The sequence below is a fragment of the Trachurus trachurus genome (genome assembly GCF_905171665.1).
Source record: "Trachurus trachurus genome assembly, chromosome: 5".
Lineage (NCBI taxonomy): Eukaryota > Metazoa > Chordata > Actinopteri > Carangiformes > Carangidae > Trachurus > Trachurus trachurus.
The window spans coordinates 16,673,843-16,685,976 of NC_139896.1; the positions used below are offsets into that span (position 1 = coordinate 16,673,843).

A 12,134-nucleotide genomic window follows, 5' to 3' on the forward strand; every position below is an offset into this window, starting at 1 on the left:
TTATGTTAATACAGTTTTAATGGTGTTGACTTTGGCTTGGTTTTAATTAATGACTTGGCTAAAAGTATAGCTGCTGAAGCTCTAGGAGTCGAGATCCCAGACAGAGTCCAGAAGATTAAGCTGGAAGCTGACTATCATATTGAAAACGCCACAGTCAGGTCAGTTTGTGATCGGTGTGGTGCTGGATCTGACGCGGCAACGTTAAAGTATGACAATATGAAGCATGGGGGGAAAAAAAACTGTTTTAGTCGTCACCACAGAAGCCGTCACATCAGCTGTCACAGGTGGGAGAGGAACACATTACAACGTAGGTTTTCCACAATAACTGTATTGCAAAAGTAAACAAGGCGGACAATCATATCATTCAACAACAATATGTTTGCTCCTCTGAATTTGCCATTTCTCTGTGTCTTAAAAAAGTGAGCCATGATCTCAAACAGAATTGTCTAAATACAGAAAAATATAGATTCAGGTCAAAAAGGATTGTAAATACTTACTAGTACTGTAAATAACAGTAAGGGAAGACAGCTACAACAGGTATCATTCACTGTCCTGGCACAGTGGATGCATTTAATAGGTTGGACATACAAAAATAAACCACGACAAAGCAACACACATATTGTACAAATAAAAACCTGAAAATATGTCCCACTGGCAGAATTTGATCAGAGCGCATCTCCTTACTGAGAAGTGGACGCATGGTTTACATCTGTGACTAAAACACTGCTGCTATAGAGTATAGCACATTAATCCATGTTCAAAATGTCCCAAACGAAATGAAACGGCGTGAGGAGGCATGGACGCATCTGCTTAGAACTATAATATTAACAATAATAACATGTCACATTGAAAATGTTTACCATGACGTCATGATAACATTGACACTGAGTGAAGACAGGATGGAAATTTAAAAAAAAAAAAGAAGAAAAGTTTGCTAACATAGAATCTAATGTGTAAAATGTTTTTGATGCCTCCCAATCACATACATACACGCACACATCCCAAAGAAAGAAAAAGAAAAAACGAAAGAAAAAAACACAAAGATTTTCTGCTAAGGGAGATTTCACAAGTTGATGAAATATTCAAAACAAAAACTCTTAAGAATTGTACAAGTATAAAAAAGCTACAAACATTAATAAATTACATCACTGACACATAAACACTTCACAAGGTGCTAGTAAAATAATTCCGAAACCCTTCAGGATACTAGAACTCAAACAAGAGGCTGGTCATAGAAACTTTAAGTGTTTTTTTTTTTTTTTTTTTTTGTCCTTTTATATAATTTTTCCTCAAAGCTTCGTCTCTTGTTCAAACAGAATCACAATACAATTAGCTTTGTGTATGTAAGGCCATATGACAATAAATGTATCATTTCTTCAGTTGTTTTCCAGGCAACACCTTTAAATCTAAGGGGGGGTGGAGGGGAGAAAAAAAAAGTTAAAAATGAATCTCTGCTATAAAAACCAAAAAGCCAAAAACAAAATAAAAGTTCAAATATTAGGACTATATATGTATATCCATATATATATATATTTATTCATTTATTCATAATTAGCAAAACCGGTAAAAATGTAGAATTAAGCCTTAAGGAGAAAAGATACAAAAAGTAGTAATTTAAAAGGCTATGTACAAGCTACATTCTATATACTGTACTGTGTGAAGCCGTAAAAATGCAGAGATGAGTCTAAGTTGTCGGTGCTGCCTGTGAAAGCAAAAGAAGAGAGAAAGTATCCCCATGCAACTGCAGACCTGACATGGATGAGGCTTATCATTAGCTACAGGTCCCACGTAGTAGTGTAACAAATCCTATGCTTTTCATGTCCCAACACACCGAATCCTGTTCATCGGGGCCTTCACGGCCACTTAGTCTTAAGTTACCTCATGTTTTAACTGCAAGAAACATTCGGACACTGCTGCAGTTTGACACACGGCGGTTATTCATGATTCACTTTGTGCTTTACAGTTGTTCATTTCCTTTCTATGACTCAAGACGAATAAATAAATATCAGCGCGGATAGTGCTCTGCAAAATCTAAGTGTTAACATAAAGGGATAAATGCTCAAGTTGACTCCAAACAAAACCACGCTCTGCAGAATCTTGGCTTGGGAAGGCAGGAAGGACGTGAATTTTTCCATCTTGCTCGCCGTTCATCAGTGCTGCAATGATAAGCTGCATCCATATAGTAGGAATTAACGTGTAAAATCCCCAAACCCTGACCAAAAGCGCACATGCAACTGAATACATGCAAGGGATACTTTCAAAAATCTTGGAATGACTGCAATGTACTTCTACTTCATGTTTTAGCAACCCCTGATAAACTGACAGCTGTAGTAAAATGAGACATGTTCTCTTAAAAAATATTTATAGTAGGTTCTGTACACTTTAATATCTGAAAGTTATAAAGTATAAGTAGAGGCAAAAACCTATTTGAGTGATGTTCTTCTTAGAAATTGAAAAAATGCATGATTTTCTTCTTCCCCCGTCTTGTCTCAGTTTTTTTTTCAGTTGTTGGCTTTAATCAGTGAACAGGGGGTGAGGCTGGGACAGGACCCAGCGCATGGATTCCCAGTCCTACAACAGTCTGCTGCATACTACAGGAGGAGCTTTCCATTTCGATGGATCTTTAAAATCTTTCCAAGTCTTTGTTTGGCTGTTGCCATGCCTTTCTTTAGCCGCTTAGCTGTGGAAAAACAAAAACAAAAACAAGAAGAGACAGATAATAAGATGGGTTGCCCAGTGGGAGTGTTAATGCTGCTGGTGCAGTGACAAAATATAACCTGTTAGTATGACTGAAACATGCTTTGTTTACATCCATGCTCACTAGCAAGGAGTCTCCTTCTTCTTCTCCACCTTCATGCTCTGTTTCTTCTTATAATAATAATAATAATAATAATAATAATAATAATAATAATAATAATAATAATGATGATAATAACAGCAACAGAAATGTATATCATTTTTGTCAATAATCGCATCAATTTTGACTGGAATAATGAAAGACCACACATTGTGTAAATGAATGTGATGTGGATGTAAAATCATAATAAGCCACAAAATAAATAGGAGAGAAAGAAAAGTGAACTACAGGGAAAATAATGTCTCTATTTCAAAGTGAGGAAATATTCATTATTTACTTCATTGCTGAACTTTATTCAGCCTGTTTGAGCCTCTCTGACTATTTTTCTGAATGACTTGCAAAGGTGGCTGGTGGGTCCTGGTGAGCGGGGCTTGTGGCACAGCTGAGGGTGGTGACTGATTTGTCATGACATCACAAAGTTACACCAGCCAGCCTGTTTTGAGGATCAGTTGCTGAATACAGACTGTTTTTGTATTTCTCTGTGGACTGAGGCTTTAACACCTCCACAGTTACAATACAGAACTATGTATTTATAATCAAAGATTGGACCTTTAAATCTGAGTAATTGAAAGTTTCCATATTGACATTTTCGCTGTAATTAGTACTAAATTATGATGATTAGGGAATTTATGGACCTTTAAAGTTGTTACCCAAATTCCATATGTCACAAAAGCTTTAAAGCCTACACATGCAGCCTAGGGATGAAAAACAGTTGTGATATCAGAATGTTTTTAAAGAAGCCTGTTCAGGCAGAGGTTATTCCAGGCCCAACAGAAAGATCGACATTTGTCCCTTCCTAATTGGATTTGAATGAGACTTCATGTTGAGTTATGATTTAATATAGGCCACGCCTTACTTGCACTTATCAATATAGCACATTTAATACTTGGCCGCAAAGCATGTTCACCTGAACTGATGTATTTCTGTCCACTGGGTTTGGAGGAACATGTTTTTGTGGCGCCCCCTATGGGTCAAGTTCCATACGCTTCAGTAAACCTACTCCCTTCAGGACGTGCACCACTGGACAAAGTGCTAACAGGTTAATATCATTTAGCAGCAAAACCCCACCCCTTCTGCACATTGTTGGTTAACACTGGTATCTAGAAAACAAAAGATATCAATGCGCTTTATGAGACAATTGATAATCTTGGTCCAGCGATGACCTAAAGTCAATATGGGAGCAATCAGACCTGATTGACACAGAGGTGGATTCATTACAGAGCGCACTGAGCTGGACTCGTGTGGGTGTGGTCATGACACAATGTCTGCAATTACAGCTCCATCATCTTAATAATAATAAACCACCACAAACACGGTTAAGTTCTCCTGACCCTTTAGGGTTTGAACTCTGACAAAGCCGTCTACAGTCATGCAAGAAGCTGTCAGACTGTAGATATCTGAACTAAGTGATAATAACATTAGCAGGCTGACATACTCAGACTGACAATCCTCACTACTGATGCTCAGCAGGTTTATGTAACATGTTCACTGTCTTCTTTGTAGGCTGAGGATAAAGGGAAACTACACACAAAATCCCTTTTTAAATGTGATGCTTTGCTGCTGTGATACTGTTTCTGTCTAATGCTTTTATCAGCGCTCACCTTTGGCGTCCGCCGACCCCGCGCGATCCCCTTTTGCGACGCTGCTGCTGTTGGTGCTCGTGGAGTTGGTGCTGTTGTTGGGAGAGGACATGGATGGTCGCCTCTGGCTGAGGAAGACGCCGGGTGCCATAGGCTGCGGCCCCCCAGGCGACTTGACTGTTCCAGTGTTGAACTCGTGGTCTGTCAGGCTGCCGTCTTGGGAGTCAAGATTGTGCTCTGGCGAGCTACTGTCCTGAGAGATTTTTGGGGGCTCCTCGATTACTATTGCCTTCTTTTTGGTGCTTTTCTTCTTCTTCTTGGTTTTCTGTTGCTCCTCCTATCGACACATAATGTTTGTTGAGTGAACACTTCACAGGGATTCTGAGCAGTGTCGTGTGAAAATATCGCCGAATGACAAACCTGATGAGAAAGTTTTGCTGCAGCTGCTGCCAGACCCGTTTCTATGGAGGCGACTCGGGCTCCGTCTCTCGCCGGCCGCTCTTGCCGAGGAACTGAGGGTCCTACACGGGCTGTAATGAGATCCATATAAATGCTTAGAATTTAATACATAAAGTGACCGACGTTCTCTGGTGATGCCTGTATTTACCTGTTGGGCTGTATGGAGTGTCGTCACTGCTTTTCCGTTTTTTGGATCTTGATTTGAAGACAGGATTATCCTCTTCGGACTCCAACGAAGGGTAAACTGAAAAAAATGGAACCAATTACTAAGACGTCATGCATGTGTGGTTTTCAAAGAGAAAATTGGACAAGATAAAACAGAAGATGCCAATTGTTGCATTTATAAGGCAATGAATGTGACTTGAGTGAACTAATTTCTGCTTTCCGATGATCCAAAATGGCGGAGGTTTCCAGTGACAGCATGCAGGACAGCTGTGAGACAGCTGTTGCATGCCCCCTTCTCTCCTCCTGCTCACAGCACAACCATTACAATCTAGAGGTTTTAATATCTGATAATTGGATGATCAAGATAAAAAATGGGCTGTTTACAAAAGCAGAGCCCAGTGCCAGTGTGTGAGAAGAGCTTCACGCTGGCCTGAGGATTTCAGAGCGAGAATGTTCGTGCTACGAACAACTAATTAGACCCTAATTAGAAGTTCAAAAAGGATGTAAAACAACAATTCGGAACTTGTGTTAATGGCTTATTAACAAGCTGGGAGGGTCCAAACAGCTGTGTTTGGATGGGATTCACAAAAGAAAACGTTTCAGAGGAAAAAGATCACAAATTGGAGCAACACGAAAGGGCGGATTTGGAAAGAACGCATGAAAAATAAACAGCAACCCTATCATCCCGTCCTAATGAAAAGTTGCAGTGCAAATTTAGAATTAAAACCCACATGTTGATCCATCAGGGTCAATCTGTTTTTAACAGCAACTGTTAGCAGCAGTGAGAATCAAGGCAGATAATTATTTTCTCATTGATTTGCTCAAAAAATAACCCAGTGACACCGTCCTGATCTCGCTCAGGAGCAGGGAGAGCGAGTCGGCGTTTCGGTGCTCACCGTAATCCGAGTCCTTGAAGCACGCGTCCATGTGATCCTGGTCGTCGTCATAGTCCAGACTCTCGATGCTGCTGCTTTTCCTGGGTTTCTTGGGGAGCCGCTTGGTGGGCCGCTTGCTGTTGTTGCCGCCGCCGCCGCCGCCGCCGCCCTTCTTGCTGACCTGCGTGCCGTGCGAGTTGCTCTTCAGCTGGCTATTGTTTTTGGACTGGCTGTTGCTCCAAGGCTGCTGCAAGCTGTCTGAAGACGACAGGTTGGCCATGGACAGCATGCCCTGAATGGCCTCCTGTGTGCTGGGAGATGCAGGTGGCTGACTGTAAGTACGTCAATAAGAAATACACAACAACGCAGCCATTACACAGCGGTCAACATGCCGGCAGAGGAGAAGAGCCACTGAGAAAAATGAACTGAAAAAAGGCTTTGACGTCCATTGTCAATGTCAGCAGTTGTGCTATTAAGCATCATTAGCATTTGACAGCTGGGAGAGCAAAGTAAAACTGTCGAGATGAAATATTCTCCACAGACCTGTTATCACCTTGTGGGGCAGTTAAGGAAAAATGTCCACACAAATATTAAAGGTATTATCTGCAACAGTGAGCAGAGTGACTATCAAGCTGCTGTAATGGACTGTGGTCACTTCATTCCGCGCGCTCAGAGAGTTCCCGCTTCAAAGCACCAAAACAATTTGAGAAATTAACATATTTCAGCCAATGTTTTGCTCATTTGTAGCTTTCAGTGTGGTGGAAACAGACCATCAAGAGCTGAACGAAACAGCAAACGGCAAAAAGGGAAAAAGGGAAAAGCCTGGGGGCCGCGCAGCGTTTGATAGATTAACACGCAGTGAAACAAACATTGACTTAACACAAACTGCTGACAGAATCTGCATAAATTGTTGCCTCAGTCGCCGGTTGATTTTTCAGCTCCGAGCAAAGTTATAAAATTCAGCTTTTTCATCCAGTTATTTGGCCACTGAGCGGACCATTTGTTTGTCAGTGCGTCGGCCCATTAAGGAGCATAAGGACCTAAAGTGGTCCAGGGGGATCCATTAAGGGCGCAAACGCTGAGCATGTACTGCAACTCGAGTGTGTTTGTGTGTGTGTGTGTGTGTCCCGTTGGTGTTGATGGAAAAGAAGTGATGGGGAAAGGATGTGATGTCAGGGGAGGGGGCAGTCTACCTGTTGGCGCTGTAGTCAATCCCACCCACTTGCTTGCTCGCCTGCAGCAGGTCGAGGATCCCCGCAGCGCTGCCGCCCTTTTTCTTGACCTTAGAGTTTCGACTCTTGACCTCAGGCTTGGCCTCTGTGTCTATGTGCAGAGTCTCTTCGTCTGAGGAGTCCGCGCTCTGGTTTTGGAAGAGGAGTGGAAACAGTGGAAACAGACATGAGTGACAGCTCAATGGGATACATACAGACTAGAGCTATTTTGTTTTTTGTGTATTTTCTTTTCTCCCTCTTGTTTATTGTGTATCTTTGGCCAGACTCTCCCACCAGGGGGCGCTGCACCATGCTCCCAACCCCCTTTTTGTGGTTATTTAGCTTAATATAAATGTATTTAGATTACATATATCCTTGGAACTTTGGAGCTTTTTCCACAAGTAATTTACCTTTAATAAAAAATTACAGCAAACCAGGAAACACAATAAATCTGGGGCCTCTCTGAGAACGTGGATCCCCGGGGCAGTTGCCTGCTTTACCCATAAAGCCTTGGATGTGGCTCGAGTCAAGTATGTGACTCCGGCTAAGTTGGACGTGGAGTTAAAGCTGAGTGAGAATAGCCAGTGAAACAGCACATCAAGGTTATGATATTGTTCCCAGTGACCTCTCATTAGTAAACATAAGAGCATCTGGTATTAGTCTGTTTCTTCCTCTTCCTCTCTTCACGCCGCAGCTATTTCCCTCATCAGTGTGTGGTGGTCCGAGGCTTAAGGAGCCTCGAGCTCTGATTCATCCAGAATGCATTTTCAGATTTCTGCTGAAGTCTGAGCTTTTAAAGGAGCAATGCAGAATTTTTCTAGCTCATGTGAACTTGCCCCTGGACTCCTATGAACTCCCCTCAATTCTGATTTGTTCCCCCCTCACACATAAAAAGTAAAAGAAAAAAAAAATCTGGACCTGTAGACGTGTCAGGACAGCGAGGACAGTTACCATCTTTTCTTAATGCTGTTTGACGTGGTAACTCTCTGCACTGACGAGATACAGTATCAGGTTTATTTAGCCTCGCCCCCTTCCTCACAAATTGGCATGATTGGCTCATTAGGTTTGTGACGTATTAATAAATCTGTGTTCTGTCACTGTTTTCGCTGCAGTTCAAGGTGGAAACACTCAGTCATAGCACTGATGATTATTTCACTCATCGTGTCTTGTATCATATAAAAACATCACGAGTGTTTAACAAACACTTGTAAACACTTGGTTGTCAACAGAAGTTTCGATGTTCACAATGTGGAATAATGAGATTACAAAGAAGTCAAATATTAGCTGCATATGAAAACAAAATGTTGTACGCACCTTGGCCACCAGGGGTTGAAACTTTGGTTTTTTGGCTGGCTGGATGGGTTCTCTGATGTCTGACAAAACTGTAGGAAAACAAATAGATCACTGAGCAAGCGCCCAAACACAGACTATTTAATCTGAACAGTGTTGACAGTCGGAGGTTGGATATCGATCATTGAACTAAGTGAAGATGTGAATCCAAAGGCCTAGAACAAGGTTCCTCTTTGAACCTTTTTTTATGTAGTAAATGAAGCAAAAACAGCTTTACCTAAATAAGATCTGCCCTCAGGCTGAGTAACTGATACTCTGGATGCAGTGATGTTTGATACCCGGCCCTCAGCTGATAGATCAAACAAACTGAAACACAAAACGTAATAAAGTCCAAAATACTCACAGGAGAGGTCTCTCTTCACCGTGTTCTTTTTCCGTCTAATGGGGAATTCGTCAATTTTCAGCTCCCCTTCATCTGAGACGTACTCGTACTCGTCTCTCACTGGCTTGGTTTTGTCCTCTTTAAGGTTTTGTAATGAACCAAAAACACTTGAGTTGGTCTGAGGTTTCAGCATCTTGGAGCTGAGGAGGAAACCATAAGACAATGAGGGAGCGATACGAGGTTCAGCCAGGCTCTCACAGTGCGAAGTCCTTGAATTAGCTCTAATGGACGACCGATAGCCACATAGCTCTATAATCACCGTAATACACCACATGAGAGGGTTTGCATGCTTCTTTCTCCGAAGACCTTTCGTGAAACGTTTACATGATAATCACGGCCATTCCTTACATACCTGAGCGTTTTCTTGTGAGACATAGTAAAGCTGAATTTGTCTTTATTGCTTGACAGCGGTGTTCTGTCAAATTTGCACTCCTCCTCCATTTTTAGCAGGGAATCTGGTTTACTGTTCTGTAAAAGAGAAGAGGGAGACCGTGTCAAACCAGAACAAAAGGTCAATGAAATCACCACCATGTCGGATTTAAGGATGATCTCACGCAGTAGCTTATCATCACCAAGTTTTCTTAGTGATAAGAAATGGCTCAATTGACTTGAGGTTGAGTAAAAACATAAATGTGGTGATGATGAACCACAGAAAATTGGCATCAAATTCTTCGGTTCCCTTCTCTTATCTGCACTTCAGCATCTGTTAGCTCATTGTTTTGTCATACATCTTCCTGCAGAAACCCACTGGGAGCGAACAGCAGACACATTAAGTGCAGCTACAGACACACAACTCTCTGAGGAAGCTGAAATTGTTTTATTGCTATAAATACAACAATAAAACACAATCAATAAATAATAACAAAGGTTTTTTTTTTTATTCATTATAATTTGCTTGCTGGGTTTAGTTTAGTTGGCTTTACCCAGCTTATACTTTATAGTTTTTTCCAAGATTTATAGATTGATTTTTTATGTATCTGGCATCAATACATTTCGTTGTATTCAATAATAATAATATAATAAATATATAAACCTTATTTCTTAACGGAGGTACAGTACAAAGTGCTTTATGAGGAAAAAGTAAAACCAGTTAATAGAAAAGTCCAAAGTGGAAAATGGCTCTGGTCATGTTGCTCTAAATATATATAACAATCTATTTCCTGTTGTCACTGGTCCTAAGGTATTATTAATTCAATTTAACTAATGGTAGCTTTATGGTAGCTGATACTTATTAATCATCAGAAAGATTCAATTCAGCACATTCTCGCTTGTCTGATGATGTTAATGCTCTGGAAACAAACTCAATCCCTCCTACGTGAATGATTCTTACAGCCCTAATCACACACACACAAAAAAATCTTTACCAGGAATAAGATGAAAAAACGTGATCAAATGACTCATAATTAAAATGAATCCAAGCACATGAAGGTAAGTGTGTGGAAATGAAGCGATGGTTCTGTTCTTCACTCGCTTGTAAAGAAAAAAAAATCTAGACGGGAGTAATTTGATGACAATAATAACATTACTGCTAAAAAGACTGAAATCATCATGATGTTAATCTCCATAGATGATATTCACTTGAGACATTTTGTGGCTCACTGTAAACTAAACTAAATCTACTGAGTCAAACGGCTGCCATGGAAATCACTACGGAGCAGACTATGTAATTAAGTGAAATCCAAGAATACACATTTTCAAATATTCACTTCTCAACAATTTTGCCTCTTAAATTAAAGGCATGTGACAACACGGTGTAACCTCAAACCCAAACTTCACCCTGTCTCGCCCGTTTTTTGTTTAACGCTAACGCGCAGTAAAGGACCTAATTGCCCTGCGCACTCTGAGTGGCGGAGCTGTGAAGCGCCTCAACCATGATCGCTAAATGAAGATCAGGTCCACGATGACCTTGGCTAACAGCTAACAGCATCTCTGCTCCATCTGCAAATGTTTGGCCTGACGTGACGGAGCAGCTGGATGGAGGGACTGCAAACGTTTGACACTGAATTTTCCGTGAAACTAAAACCCTTTAATGTCTCTGTTCAGCTAAATGACACTGTGCTGTGACAGGCCTCCCCGTGTCGTTCAGCAGTAATGGCAGAGAAAACTTTTCTTTTTTTGGAAGCATGTGTAAATACTCTGCACGGTGGGCATGGAAATAGCATCATTTCATTAGGTAAACTCTGGATGTTTCTGGAGCAGCTCTGATGAGCTGCAGGCCTTCGACGTGCAACCTCGGCCACATCATTATTTTAGCTGATTGCTTTGAAGTGAAGTGTGCAAATCGCTTCTGGACATTTCTGCACATTTGTCTGTTTATTTGTTGGGGGTCGTAACCTTCAAACGTGTGGAGACTTCTTTTAAGAGGCAACTTTCACTTTTTGTTTTAACCTTTAACAGATAGTGATGCTATTTACTTTGGCCGCCAACAAGCAGCGATTGGTTTTAAATAATAACTTGTCAGCTGAAATGATCTTACCTTATACTTCCATTTTGCTTCAGTCTTGTTTTTATTCTGCTCTCTCATTTCAAACTTCTCCACGTTGTTCTGCTTTGAAATTTCCTTCTCTGACATGCTCAGCACGTTCTTCACAGCCTGGAGGATGGAAAGATTTGAAGAAGGACACAATTAATACCAGAAAACAATCATCTGCAACAGTAGAAGAGTTGAAGTTTGTATTTCAGCTATCATCGTCTTTCACTTCACCCTGTTCACCTTCGTCTTCTTCGTCGGCTGGTCCATTTTACTCAAGATGTCCTTTGCATGGGACTCGAGGGCGGCGAAGCTGGAGGGTTTAGGCGGCGGCGACGACTCTTTCGCCTTCTTTGCTTTCTTCTTCCCTCCTTCCTTGACCTTGGGCACCTTCGGAGGCTTGGGGGCCTTGGGCATCTTTGGGGGTTTGGGAGGCTTCGGAGGCTTCGGAGGTTTGGAAGCTTTCTTCCGGCCTTTCTCTCTGCTGGGTGAGGGGACGTGGGCCGGGGAAACGGGCTCCTCGGGCTCGGAGTGGGTGGATGGCGGCTCCTCCACGGGCACCTTGATGCTGGGCTCGCTCTTGATGGCTTTTGTTGCGTTCTGCAAGTGGAGCGAGATTTGATTTTGTCACCACGATAAATAACAAAAACACTGACAAAGACAATTTGAATTAATTCAAGCTCTTATAATTGTTATCTGTTGACATTTTGACATAATAAGAGATTTATTTTAGGTCTAATGTTTCAAAAAAGCATCAGAATCAACTTGATTTATCTGTCTTCTGT

At 41.4% G+C, this 12,134-nt stretch overlaps 1 protein-coding gene across 2 annotated transcripts in view; it reads right to left on the reverse strand.

Annotated features, from left to right (window-relative positions):
• Positions 1 to 339: 339 nt before the first annotated feature.
• Positions 340 to 12,134, reverse strand: part of phf2 (PHD finger protein 2) — a 29,662-nt gene continuing 17,867 nt past the window's right edge. The window contains exons 12-22 of one of the 2 annotated variants that reach the window (XM_083971644.1): positions 11,593 to 11,949; positions 11,356 to 11,472; positions 9,232 to 9,347; positions 8,841 to 9,019; positions 8,462 to 8,529; positions 7,130 to 7,296; positions 5,958 to 6,247; positions 5,045 to 5,140; positions 4,858 to 4,967; positions 4,459 to 4,774; positions 340 to 2,680 (exon numbers count right to left, since the gene is read on the reverse strand). In XM_083971644.1, the coding sequence (XP_083827770.1) occupies positions 2,592 to 2,680; positions 4,459 to 4,774; positions 4,858 to 4,967; positions 5,045 to 5,140; positions 5,958 to 6,247; positions 7,130 to 7,296; positions 8,462 to 8,529; positions 8,841 to 9,019; positions 9,232 to 9,347; positions 11,356 to 11,472; positions 11,593 to 11,949 (1,905 nt within the window). In that variant the 3' untranslated portion in view covers positions 340 to 2,591. Of the gene's footprint in view, positions 2,681 to 4,458; positions 4,775 to 4,857; positions 4,968 to 5,044; positions 5,141 to 5,957; positions 6,269 to 7,129; positions 7,297 to 8,461; positions 8,530 to 8,840; positions 9,020 to 9,231; positions 9,348 to 11,355; positions 11,473 to 11,592; positions 11,950 to 12,134 lie in introns of both variants that reach the window. The other variant, XM_083971643.1, reaches the window with a different exon arrangement.